Source organism: Coturnix japonica, chromosome 22, assembly GCF_054131305.1.
Source record: "Coturnix japonica strain WE chromosome 22, WE-NBRP24, whole genome shotgun sequence".
Classification (NCBI taxonomy): domain Eukaryota; kingdom Metazoa; phylum Chordata; class Aves; order Galliformes; family Phasianidae; genus Coturnix; species Coturnix japonica.
In genome coordinates, this window is record NC_140684.1 from 6,540,812 (window position 1) to 6,553,764 (window position 12,953).

At 47.4% G+C, this 12,953-nt stretch overlaps 1 protein-coding gene across 2 annotated transcripts in view; it reads right to left on the bottom strand.

The window, feature by feature from the left end:
* The window catches only part of LRRC75A (leucine rich repeat containing 75A), a 54,878-nt gene that overhangs the window by 18,374 nt on the left and 23,551 nt on the right, over positions 1–12,953 (bottom strand). For both annotated transcript variants that reach the window (XM_085522288.1, XM_015880963.3), the window contains exon 2: positions 11,091–11,219. In XM_085522288.1, the coding sequence (XP_085378414.1) occupies positions 11,091–11,219 (129 nt within the window). The remainder of the gene's footprint in view (positions 1–11,090; positions 11,220–12,953) is intronic.

Genomic DNA, 12,953 nt, shown 5'->3' on the forward strand with positions numbered 1-12,953 from the left:
TAAGGTTGGAAAGAATCATTAAGGTTGAAAACACCCCCCTGGCAGCCTATGCCAATATCTCACCCATCACAACTCATACAAAAGGAACTGCCCATCATGGATCCATTGCCACTAAACCCATTTTGCAGGAGAACATGAAGAGATCGGGTGAGCTGATGGAGACCTCAGGAAGGGTTCTCATCAGAAACCCCTCAAATATCTATTTGATAGGAAAAAAAGCTTCAAGGAAAGCAGTGATTTTGATGGAATCTTCTCAATTCCAGTTAAAATTTCCATACAAAAGGATACCATGAAAATGAGAATGGACTGACTCAGAAAACTAAATTAAGTAATATCTCTGAATCTGGTCTCAGGAATTCAGTCTCAGCTCACCACTGCTCTTTATTCATGCTGATTGCTCAAGGTCTTGCCCTGTGACACGGGTGCTGCTGGAGATGCCATATCTCACCCATCAGGATGCCCAATTATCACTGCCCTCTCACCCCCTCCTTCAGCCTGGCTGGGATCCACGTGCTTTGCAGTGTGTGATTTATGCAGTGTGTTCTCCCACCTCACCCCGCAGTCAGCGGAGCACGACAGGCTCTATAAAGACATTATAAATGTTAAATTAACCAAGGAGCAATCTGGATTTTGACTAATCACATCTGGGTGTGCAGGGAAACAATTCCATCAGGTTCTTCTCAAGTGAAAAAAGAAAACAACCAGAGGGCACATCTGCAGGAGCAGAAATATCAGCATAGGGCCGTAACCCCTATTTTTCATCGCCATATTAATGTTACACTTAGCATTAAATAACGGGTTTAATCCCATAGATTCTTATTTTGGTAGATGTCACTGTTTAGCACTGGGAAGAACAAACAGCCCATCCCAGAGGGTGCTCTCTTGGTTGGACCTGCCCAAAGCCACCAGGACCCAACACCATCAGCAGCACATGGGGCAGCATTACTATGGGACTGGGCCCTGAAATCCACGTACAAAAGTCACCCTGTGCTTCCCCAACTCGGGCTGCCCAAAACCCGCTTGCCAAAGCAGTGACACAGTTGAAGTCGTGCCAAAATCAGAGCTGGACGCTCACGTTACAGTTTAAACAAAGTGTTTTTCCCTGTTTATTATCCAGGTCTATCAGGAAATAATCAAAGCTGGCGCACGCCCTGGTGGGAATGAGCCCAAAAGATTGTTTGGAAACTGATGCAGCTGAAAGAATCAGTGCAGCTCACTTGTGTGGAGGAAGACAAACCTCGCTTCCCTCTGAAAGGGGAGTGCTGGGCAGAGGGGCTTCATGCACCCACAGCAACCCCCCCAACTCTTTCCCTTCTCATCCCAGTGTAGGTCTGGGTTTTTTGTGGTCAGAGGGCACAGCACACGTTTTTCAATGTGGAAGATGTGATGCTGAATGAGGGACAAGGGGAGGTTCGGCCCCTCACAGGGCCCCTCTCCCCTCCTCCATCCCTTGGAGGAGGAGATTCGTGAGGCTGCGATCCCTTAACCAAATGCAGCTGGAGCAGCCATGGCCATGCTGCCCTCCTGGCGTTGTGATGGGAAGCAAAGGGGTGATACCATGGGTGTCTCTTCCACAAGGAGAGATGGGGTTGGGTAACAACCAGGTGTGGGTTTGAGCTGGGAGTGATGGCAGCATCGTGGGCTTGGATGGAAAAGGATACACAAGGCTGAAACTGTCAGGGGTTCAACAAATATCTGCCCACCTCACTCCTTGTAGTGCCTTGCAATAAAGGCACGATAGCAGATACATTTGTTTTCATTAAGAACCCAATCATCCACTCCTCCCCCAGCAGCAGAGCCTGGGGGGCAGCCCCCTGTTAAATGGGTCAGCAGTAATGACCTGAGAGCTCTGACAAAGCCCTCCTGCTGCAGCACAGCGGGGTGCCAGCCCAAATTAGAACAATTAGCCATGTCCCACGACAGGTTTTCACTGGCATTATTACACAGTCCCATGTTGCTGTCACACCCAATCAATCTCCAGGCAAGAAAAGGTGCTGCATTGCAGATCTTAATGCGCGACAGGTCCCAGATTGGCCCTCCAAACAAGGATTTAGGCTTAATTAAGCTCTGCCCGTGCACAACCCACTGTAACCAGTGCCCAGGGAAGCCACACTCATCCTGGGAGCACCATTCCCTGCACATTGGATATTGGGTGCACAGATCCCCAGCCATGATGTTTTCCTTCCATATGGTTCAGTGGATGCTGACCCTTACAACATGACCTATTTCATATCCCTAAGCAAGGGGGGAGCTGACAGATTTCCACCTTTGCTCCTTGCTTTATTTGTCTTGGGTGATTGTCCTTCCTTTCCTTCGGGTTATTCCTAATAATCCAAATAGTTTGGATTATTATGAGGAAAAAAAAGCAGTCAAGAGAGAAAATCGGGCTCACAACAGTAAACAGAGCTATTACTCAGTAGCACAAAGTCATTAAACAGCGAGAGATGCTCTAGAAAGCACTGAGACGAATCATCCTAAATGGTTCTTGGCACACATCAGAGCAGTTCTTACAAATCAGCAGGCAGCCAAGAAGAGAAAACCCCCAGCAAACCATGCTGGGATTGGAAAGGAACAGGCACACAACAAACCTGCTCCCACCTCATTTACCTGCAAACTCGAAACGTAAAACTCTGAGCCAAGGAAGGCAGACTTTTCTTTGCAAAACACAATGAAATGAAAGTGATTCAGCCACTGCTTATAGAGATGAGCAAAGAAACATGTGTAGAAGGGAAGGGAAAGGTTTCATCACTCGGGTCCCTCCCTAAATGCCTCAGCAGTGTTTGGAGGGGTGAAGCCAGAATCGTGATGTATCCCGTGGTGAGTTTGTATTATTTTATGACATTTGGATGGCTGCAGCAGGATCCTGCCATTCAAAGTGGCCTTGACTGGCTCCTGGGCTTGTCACCTACATCCCTTCCTGTAACACTTATGAATGACCCTGCCCCAAAGGATGTGCTTCCCAAAGGGCTTTCCCCACATCACAACAGCATCCTGCTTTGATGAAGCCAGCACTGCTGAGTTTAAGACGCCTCCCCTTTCCATGTAGTCACACGGAACTGAAGTCATCTAATGGGTTTTGAAGTCATCTAATGGGTTTCTGGTTTTCTTTTTTTCCCTGCCTGTTGAAGCACAGGGATGGATCGCAGCCTTTTGTTGCTTGCAGATATCTGTGGGCAGAGCAGTGCCAGATTTGCCTTTTGAAGCCCAGAGGAACTTTTCTCCAGCAGTCAGACAAGTCCTCTCTTCCTACCTAATCTCCCATAGCCACACAGCCCTGGGGCTGCCCACTGCCTGTGACCCCAACAAGATTGGGACCAGCAGCATCCTATGGCTTCTGTAGGGGAAGAATGCACCCCTGAATTAATCTGCTTTATGAAATGCCAAGAAAGGACCAGTTGGAAGAAAATGAAGGTCTCCTATGTGAGAAGATTTGCCTTATTGTAGGAAAACAAAATGCATTTCTTTTGATATGGGAAATTCAGGTTTGGGATTGCTAGCCCCTCTCAGTGTGGCTCCAGCAGCCATGTCCATTCCAAGCTCCTCTTACATCCCCTCCCATCATACACAAAGCAGCAGGAGCCTCCAAAAGTCATCAGAAAGTCAAGAAAAATAAACCAGCTCCAAATTTCCCACTGCAGAAGGGCACTTGGTGGTGGGGGCCAGCCAGGATTTGGGTCGTGGACCTGGGAACAGCAGACAAGACCCCATCAAAGCACCATCCACCACTGGTTCCCCTTCTGGGAGCCAACCCCTAGTTCCTGCTCTGCAGCTTTGTATTGAACACTGCTGACTTCCCAGGAACTCAGTAGAGCTTTTACATATGAGCAGAGCATCCGGTAAGATGCTATATCTTATTTCAAGCCATCTAACAGGGATGTCTTTTGTATATCTGAGATATTAGGAAGGAAGTGCTTTGAAAGTTGCATAGAAATAAGAGACCCACGTAAATAGAAGTTGCAGAGAAATGCAATGCAAAACCAGAACTCCAGATGCTGTCTGGATAATGGATGTTGGATGAGGACAACTCCCTTCTGGTTTACTTGAATGGAAGAAGAGCATCCCAAGGCAGCACTGGGTGCTCACCTGTGGTTATCACCAAGTGTTGAAGACCATCTCAATTAAATCTTGGCCTAAATAAGGACCTGGTGATGCTGCAGCAGTAGCAGAGCACTGAGAGAATAAATTTGCAGGAACACAGACAAGAAGTAGAAAGCAATTTTGCAACCCTAATGCCGCCATAAGAAGCACTCAACACTTGCCTTGACAAAAGGCTGAAGTACAGCACGATGGATTGGGTGTTGACATACTGAAATGAAAAGCAAGGTACAATAGAGCTTATCAAAAGGACCAGAAGTACATGATGAATGGGATTGCGTTGACTCAGGAAGTTATTTAAGAGAATTCAAGAGTAATATTACACATGGACTTTGGAGAAGCAATTAAAGAAGGCAATAAAATTCAAGGTGAAGGATGGCCCTGAGGGGAGCATGTGAAATAAAGGGAAACTGCAGAAAGGAATATAACAATCTTGTTCAAGATCTACTGGAGGGCACCCAGCTCAGCTCCTGTTGCAGAGGATAAATGAGCAGCTATCAAAACATGGTGGGGAACAGCCAGGGACCTGCACTGAGCACTGAGCTTGGGATTCAGTTCCATGTCAGAAACCACTACAATATTATCATAGAGTGGGTTGGGTCAGAAGGGACCTTAAAGATCATTTAGTTCCTAACCCCTGGAATGAGAGCATGGGAAGGGGAGATCAAGGCCCTGCTGCACTGGCACCAAATAACCCAGAGTGTCAGGTAGCGACTTGCTGGACTTTGCCCAGAAATCACAGTCCCTGCTAGCCAAGAGCAATCATTGAACTTCCCTTTGGCAGCCTTTCTATCTGCAAGTCTTTGACTCTTTGCATTTCCTTCATTCCCTTTTCCCCAGAGATATTTCTGTATGGCTCACTCCTTTGCCTTTCTGTCCCCATCTCCCCATATTCCTCAAACACTGGGGAACTGCCCCAGCAATGGAATCAAACAGTCTTTTAGAGCATCTTTCATCCATCTGGATGAATACTGAGCAAGTATTCTTGCCAGTCCAATGTGCCCATGGCAAATTCCTTAGCAGCATGCTATCAACACTCTGAGATCGTCAGCAAATCTTCCTTATTAAACCATCCATTTCTGCAAACCCCCGCTGCCAGCAGACCATTCACTCACTTAATATTCACATTTGTAGGAGTGAGATTCAACCAGATATTAAAACATCCATCCATGTGCCTAAGGCACCCAGCACAGTACCAGTGAGCAGCCATAAAAAATCCCAACACGTGCTCCAGGTACACCAGCACCACTGCCATGGCATCAATAACCCACCACTGCTGGGCAATCAATAAGCTTCCTTCCTACGCGGTAAATTATGTTCTGATTAAAAGCTAAATGAGCTGAACTCCGATGTCAATTACCATCAGAAAACATCAATAAAACACAATGTTACAGTTTAATGAGCTACCTGGCTCTCCATCCATCATTTCCCTCAGGGACATTCGGCTTTATCTGCAGAGACTGCAGGTGAGGTGTGTGGGATGGGAACAGCTCAGTCCCATGTTGGTGGCCTCATCCACGTGGTATCAGACATGGGCAAAGCTCCTCTGCCAAGGGTGAGGAGTGAGGAGACACCTCCTGGAACATGGCACAAAGCCCCACACACCCACAGGACTGCAAACACTCCTTCAAGTTATCAAGCAGCACATGGTATTGTTCACAAGTGAACCCATGAGTGTGCCAGCTCTACTGAAACAAGGTCAGCAAATACCTTCTTCCATCATTCATCCTCCCTTGTCACACATTTTCCAGGCAGTATTCCACATGGGAGATTCTCTGGGACCAAGGGGCAGGACCAGAAAAAATCTGCTTGACCCAAGATGGCTTTATGGCATGGATTGCATATGAGCACCTCTTCCCAGGTGACAGTTTTTGGAGGGAAGCAATGCATTCAATAAGAGACCAGGGATTTGGCTCAGATACAGAGTGGCTGAGCCCCAACCCATCAGACAGATATCAGAGCCTTCCCCGGGAGATTTCAACAACACCAGAAGGGAGCTCTGTTAGTCATTACCAGGATCTCATGGCATTTTGTTGTCCATCACGAAAGGAGGCCACCAAGACACAAGACAGGAAGAACCCAAACATGGGCTTCAATCATGCCCATCAATGAGAAACAGCAGGAGAGCCAAAAGTGGGCACACAGTGGGCAGCTTGGGTCTATCATCTACTGGTGGGGTTTTCTCTAGAGGAGAAATAGTTGGGAATTAAAACAGAAGAACTGGAGAGGAAAAGATGGGATGTTTGCTGGGAGAGCATCACAAAATGTCTTTTGCTCTGAGTTCCTTTCCTTAATCAGCTGCTCCAGTCCCAACTTGTGCATCAAAGCCCTTCCACAGCCCCTGACATTTTGGAGCTCTGCAAAATCCATCCCTGAGCTGACAAAATCCACCCTGTGGCATTTGGGAGGGTTTGCAGACGCTGGTGCAGCTGTTAGGAAAGGTCAACTTATTGTTATGGGAACTGAGCCGGCATCAAGATTTTGGGTTGAAGCAATGCAAAGCATAGAAAAAGGTTGATAAGAATGACCTTGCCATACTGCACCGGACCAAGAGGATGAGCAGGGGAAACAAACATTTAAAATGCATTACTTCTATAGTTTTTTAATGCAAACCTCATCTAGCTGTTCCAGTAACACAAACATGTTCGTTCAGCCTCCTACACCCAGAATGGTGCTGCAGCACCACTTCAAGACTGTGGAATCACAGATTCCCCATTCATTGCCCCCACATGGTATCATTTAGGTAGCAGGGATATGAAAGGCTCCTTTGTCTCCCCATGCTGCAGTAAGAGCTGCACGTGCTGCCGGGCCTTCGCCCAGTCCCACAAATGAATCAGAGCTTTTAAATCCGGGGGAATTCTTCCTGTTGCTGATAACACCACATGTGGATGGGTTTCCCCTGGCTCTCCTACACTGAACACACTGAATAGCCATCATGTGCAGAAGTCTGTATCTGGGTTTCTGATTTCCATAGGCAAAGGTAAGACAGCAAGGGACGTCGCCTCTCCTTCTGCATCCCATTCCATGTTATAAAATCCACAATCTACCCCAACAAATTTGCTGGCATTGGTGCCATCCCAGCCCATCCAGACCTCACCATTATTCCCACTTAGCCTTGATGTTAAAATAATTGCAAAGTGCAATGGCTTTCTGTGCAATTTTCTCATGTTTCCAAGGCACTCTTGCTCAGCTTTAGCTTGTGCACAAAGGCTTTTGAGAACATCTCTCTTCTTATAGAGAGCAGAGGGCACAGCCCTTTAAATCGAGACAGAACCAGAGCTGTTCACAGAGCCTGAGCTTCTCAGCCAGTTTCACGCTGCAGGATAATTTAATGTATTGCAGATGTCTTAAATACCCATAAAGAGTGATTTTCAGACTTAGAGCAAAACTGACAAAAAAGAAAACCCAAGCCATTAATATGGAGTACAATTGACTTAGCTGGATTCTCTTTGCTTTTATATCAGATATTTGGGGGATTTATAGGTCAATGGGTCGGCACTTTTTGTAACTTAGCCTACTACAGAAATTAATGCCATGTCAGAAACTAGTCAGACAATTTGAATTCAAGAGCAAATACCAACAAGCGTGGTGGAGGAGCTGTGTTATCAGCTTGGTTTTAATGGCCATGGTATTCCAGTTATATTTGCTCCATATACACTGAGTTTGCTAATGCAGACTCACCCACAGGTCACGGCACACAGCGCTGTAAATAAGAGGAAAGATGCTCATATTACTTTCAGCACGGCTCCAACAGAAATAACATGCTTTAAAAATGCAGGGCATCAAAACCCAGCATCATCTGTAAGTCAAATCCTTATATCCCAGGGCTGACGATGAAATAGACCATTTCAATCAGGTCGTGATAACTACTACTTATTTATGCACTTTTTCTTGCCTCCATGGTTGATGATCCATATAATCAAACCCACACTGCAAACCTGATCAATTTAGAGCTCACACAGGAAATCTGAGCCAGGGATGCATGGATTCTCAAATGACACAAAGTGAACAAGAAAAGAGATCTTCATCCGGCCCTGCACAAACAAACCCCATCCTGCTTCCCATCTCAGCCCATCACCTCCCTGTTTTCAGTGAGGAGACAGAAGACCACATTTCCACGCTGAACTGTTCGTCCATATCCAGCACCCTACAAATGGGGTTCCATTTCTCACCTCTCTTCTCAATGGGTTTGCAGAGGAGCAGCCAGGCAAAACTGGGTTAGGAATTTAGAGCCTTTCTCAGCTGCTTTCCCAGCCTTTAGCACCACCATGGGCAGAAACATCTTGCAAGGCCAGCCATGGGACAGAGATAAGCAAAGACAATGCTTCACCTTGTATTTACTCCACATTCTACCCAGCACCTGTAAGAGCCTGAGCAACCACTGCCCCAAAGCAGCAAGGGGAAAAGCAGCTTTCCCCCAAGGCTTCACTGTCTGTTCCCCCTCAAGTCCTGCTCGGTGCTCATGGCACGTCCAGCAAGTCCTCATGCAGAGGAAAGCCTGACTCACTCACTATCACAGTCATCAGTCATCCATACATGTGGCTGCTGTCTATGGAAAAAAAGAAACTGCTTTAATTTTCCAGTAGTTTATGGCCAGATATTCCCATTGGCAAAAAGAGATGATTTTTTTTCTTCTTTTTTTTTCTTTTTCTTTGGCTAAGGCCCTTTGCTCCTTGCACATTTGTGTTTTCAGCTCCTTTGCCTGGAAGAAACCTAAATGGGTGTAAGGAAGATCTGGGGCATTGAGCAGCCCATGCCCTGTGGCATTGCCACTACTCTTTGTTCCATTACCCCATTGAGAGGATGACCCCGGACAGGCAGGCATTGCACCATAGTGTCTGCAGTGCTGCAATCACCTCTAGAACCCACTGGGGTTTGGGCAATGGCTTGGCTGCGAGCTGTGCCCAGGGCAGCAGAATTGCATTCCCAAGCATTGTGCTGGCTCCTTGCCACAGTGCTGGGGAGAAACTGCAAGATAATACAAAGCCCCAAGGTCAGGGCTGTGGGGAAGGAAACACTTGTTCAAATGTCTTTGATTGTATGCAAACGTCAGTCAAATTGCATTATTCGTCTGCAATAGAGGACTGAACAAATCCAGCCCTTGACCTCCAGCGGTTCCAGAAGAAAGCTGGTGCTCCTCTAGCAAAACTCACCCAAGCTCCAGCACCTCAGGGATCTCACAAGTGCAGAGCCCAGCCTGTGCTCCAAACATGTGGCCATCCCTACAAGAGCAAACCCAAAGAGTTTCCAGGTTTGAGCTCTCCAGCCTCCCCCAGCCCAGGCTCAGCATTTTGCTTTGCTGCTGGTTTGAATTTGCTCTCTGGAAGGAGCTGCTCAGCCACGTCAGAGAGCCCAGGCCAAGTTTTCTTGGCCATGCAAAGCAGAACGTGTTTACCCAGAGCTTGGAAAAACCCATTTGATTTTTGTTTTAGCTGGAAGAAGAGGCCAAGGGGTCACCTTGAAGCTAAGGTGGTATAAATAGAGGCTGAGCATTGGGGTCTGCATCAGCCCAAGCTTCCCACCTCCCTATAGGCAAGTTCACAGCTGCCTCATCCTATATGCATATAAAGCAGATATAGGATGTATATTTGTGCCAGGGGATGCTATGGATACCCTTGGCTTCTGGCCCCATGTTCCCCTGCTCTTGTGTGAGGCTGCCAAATCTCTGCCAAAGAAATATAGGAAGAGCTAGAAATCTGGAATCAAAGAGCTGGAAAACAGCCCAGGTAGTGAAGGCATGCAGCCTGTTGGGGGACATATAGAAAATAAGGGCATGAGGACCACGTGCATTTAGCAAGCAGCATCTCAAATAGAAGAAGAGACCCAGTGCTGCGTGGGCTGCTATTTAAATGTTCAAAATCAGTTTCCCCCGTTTTTCAGTAGAGGTGGAGGTTATTATTACATGAAACACCCACAATGAATAGCAGTGAGCGAACCTCACATATTTTACAGAAAATGGAAGAGACAATGCTGCAGGTCCAGCTAAGACCCCTGCCCTACAACATGAGCACATCAGCCCTATGGATGGTCCCTAACTCCTCCTCCACGCTTAGCAGAAAGCATCCCTCAGCCTCTTCCTACAGCTCATAACATTTCTTTTAAACACAATTCGATGCACGACACATGGCGAGGACACTGCACATCATTTTAGCAGAGCTGTGCCATCCTCCTAAATTTACAGGTAGGGGATTGAGGACGGGAGATTAAACCCCCGGATCTGCTGCCACCCACGTCTCCTGCAATCATGACTGGTAGCTGCTGGTCTTCCCTCCTCCTCTCTCCCCATTATCCACTGCATTCTGAGCAATCAGACGTCTCGTAACACTCTTAAGCCTACGCTGTTTTCTGGATCAGACACTGACAATATTGCTTATTTAAAAGGAAAGCCCGGGGAGAGAGAGAAACCCTAATTATCCTAACAGCCAGCGGCCACGATGCAGAGTCACATTTATCAAGGAAGAGAAGCGAGCCAGTGTGGGATTTCCAAAAGCCCATATGCTGCTATTGCTGCCAGGGAGCAAATGGGGCTGAGGGGTTTGAAAGCTCCCATATGTGGGGGGCTGTGCTTATGGCCCACAAATGGGGCTTGGAAACCTGGCCTTGCAGCACAGCCAAGGACTCTCTTTGTCATTTGGGGTCACGATAAATATTGCACAAGGGTGAGGAAGGATCTAGTGTCCTTGCAAGGCAGAAATTGTTCCCAACAGGACAAGTTCTTCAGCATACAAATGAGTCAAAGAAAGCAGAGATAACTTGCAAAACCGAGTGCCAAGAACCAAAGGACTCACATTAGATTAATGTTACTACAGTACCTGGAAAGCCCACCATCCTGCAATCAAACCACAATGTCTGAGCACATCCTCTCTGCCCAAAGACCCATCAGCACTGAATTAAGGAGGATGCCTTCTGCCTGGCACCTGGCAAAGCTTTATGCTTCCAGTGAACACATTTTCCAAGCCAGCAGCTGTGGGTTATGACAATGCCATGTTACCTACCGGCTTGGGGCAGTGGATGTACCTAGCGAGGCTGATGATGAGGTCATGAGTGATTGGGTCCACCAGGTTCCGAAAGCTGGCATATCGGTAGAGGACATCATCCAGAGAGGTCGATTCCATTCCTAAATCCTGTAGAGATGGGGTACAGGAGCAACATTAGACACAATACCAAAGCCAATGACTAGCATGGACCTTAAATTCCCCTGCACTGATGGTCACAGAATCACTGAGGATGGAAAAAACCTCTAAGAACATCAAATCCAACCACCAACCCATCCTCACCGTGCCTGTTAAACCAGAAGGAGGGAGAAATGAGCCTAACTTTGCAGCAAGGGAAGCAGAAGGATAAACTTGGGAGCTGTGGGGTGATGAAGCACTGGAGCAGGCTGGGGAAGGGTGGAGGCAGGGATGTGTCAGGAACAGTTCAGATGGAGCTGATGCTGCCCTGGGGAGGGTCAGACCTCTGGAGGGCCCCGCTAAGGCTATTTTCTCTGATTCTCAATCTTTAGACATAATAATTTGAGGAATCTTGGCAGAGAACTCATCATTCTGTGAAAGACATTAGTGCACAGGGACGAGGAGAGGAAGGGTTATATATAGTGTGTTCCATTTGCTTCAAGCATTTCATCTCCACAGTGTTTTCCTCTTCAAAATCAGGGGGTACAACTGCATGTGGATGAACACACGTTCCAATGAGGTCTTTCCTGACACCCCAAGAGCTGAACAGCTCCCCAAGAAACCTCACAGTAGAGATGCAGCCTTTACCTATAAGAGAGCAGTAGGGTTGGATGTGTAAAGCAGGGGGACCCCCAAAGCCAACTCTTCCAGCCCATCCTCGCAGTAATGTAGGTCAGACTTGGGGATCTTAGAGGTCTTTTCCAACCCTAATGATAATATGACTGAGCAAATACCAGGTCAGAGTTGGATGTGCAAACAACACTACCATAGGGGCTGATTTTGGGGCTAGGCAGCAGTAATCCCACATGTGCTGCTTTCAACACACCGGGATCTTTCAGGATCACGCCAGGCTTAGCATCTCGCCACTTTCCTTTGAGCACCTCAGAAGGCTGACAATTTTCAGCTAAGATTAAAACACAGAACCAACCAATCTGAGCATTTCTCTCTCTTGGGAGAGCTCACATCTTTCACACGGAGCATCCCCTCCTCCCTCCCCATATGCATTCCTTATGTGCAGATGTCTTTCTCAGCTGCTCCCTAAATCTCTCTGCCACACCAGCACTGTCTCTTCCCACCACATGTAATATTTTAAAGCCACTCAAGGCTGAAACTTGTCCGAGGCCAAACGATGAGCTCATCTGCAATTTAATAACTTAGCACCAGCTCGTGCTGTCAGCAGCAAATTGCAGATCGCGAACTTGGGAGAACACACCCAGCATCTGGCTCCAATCATAAGGGTTTTTACAGCATGTTCCCTTTCCCCAGAGGATCCTTACCTGGACAGCAAGAGCAGCTTTCAAGTTGGAAAGGTATATGGGTGAAAAACGGTGGTATTTGAGATCCAATGAGACTAAAGCTGTCTGGGTTTTGGCTGGAGGGGTGTTTTTCTAGCATACACTCAAAGACAGGCACAGGGCTGAGATGGTTTGGGGATGGTTTGTGGCAGGAGGGGGGATATCTACATCCCTGGTACCACCATGGCCCCCAGCAGGAGGGAACTGAAGGAGATCTCAGTGCCTTGTCCATGCACAACCAACAGCCCCATGCTGATGTCCAGGTTTAAATCCTGGCTGAAAGCACAGCCCTGCTCAGCAAATCCTCCCTACCCTCACCCATGCCCTTCCTGCAAAGTCTATGACTTATTTCATGCTTTAGGAGGCCAAGAGAAAGCCAAGCTGCCTTCAG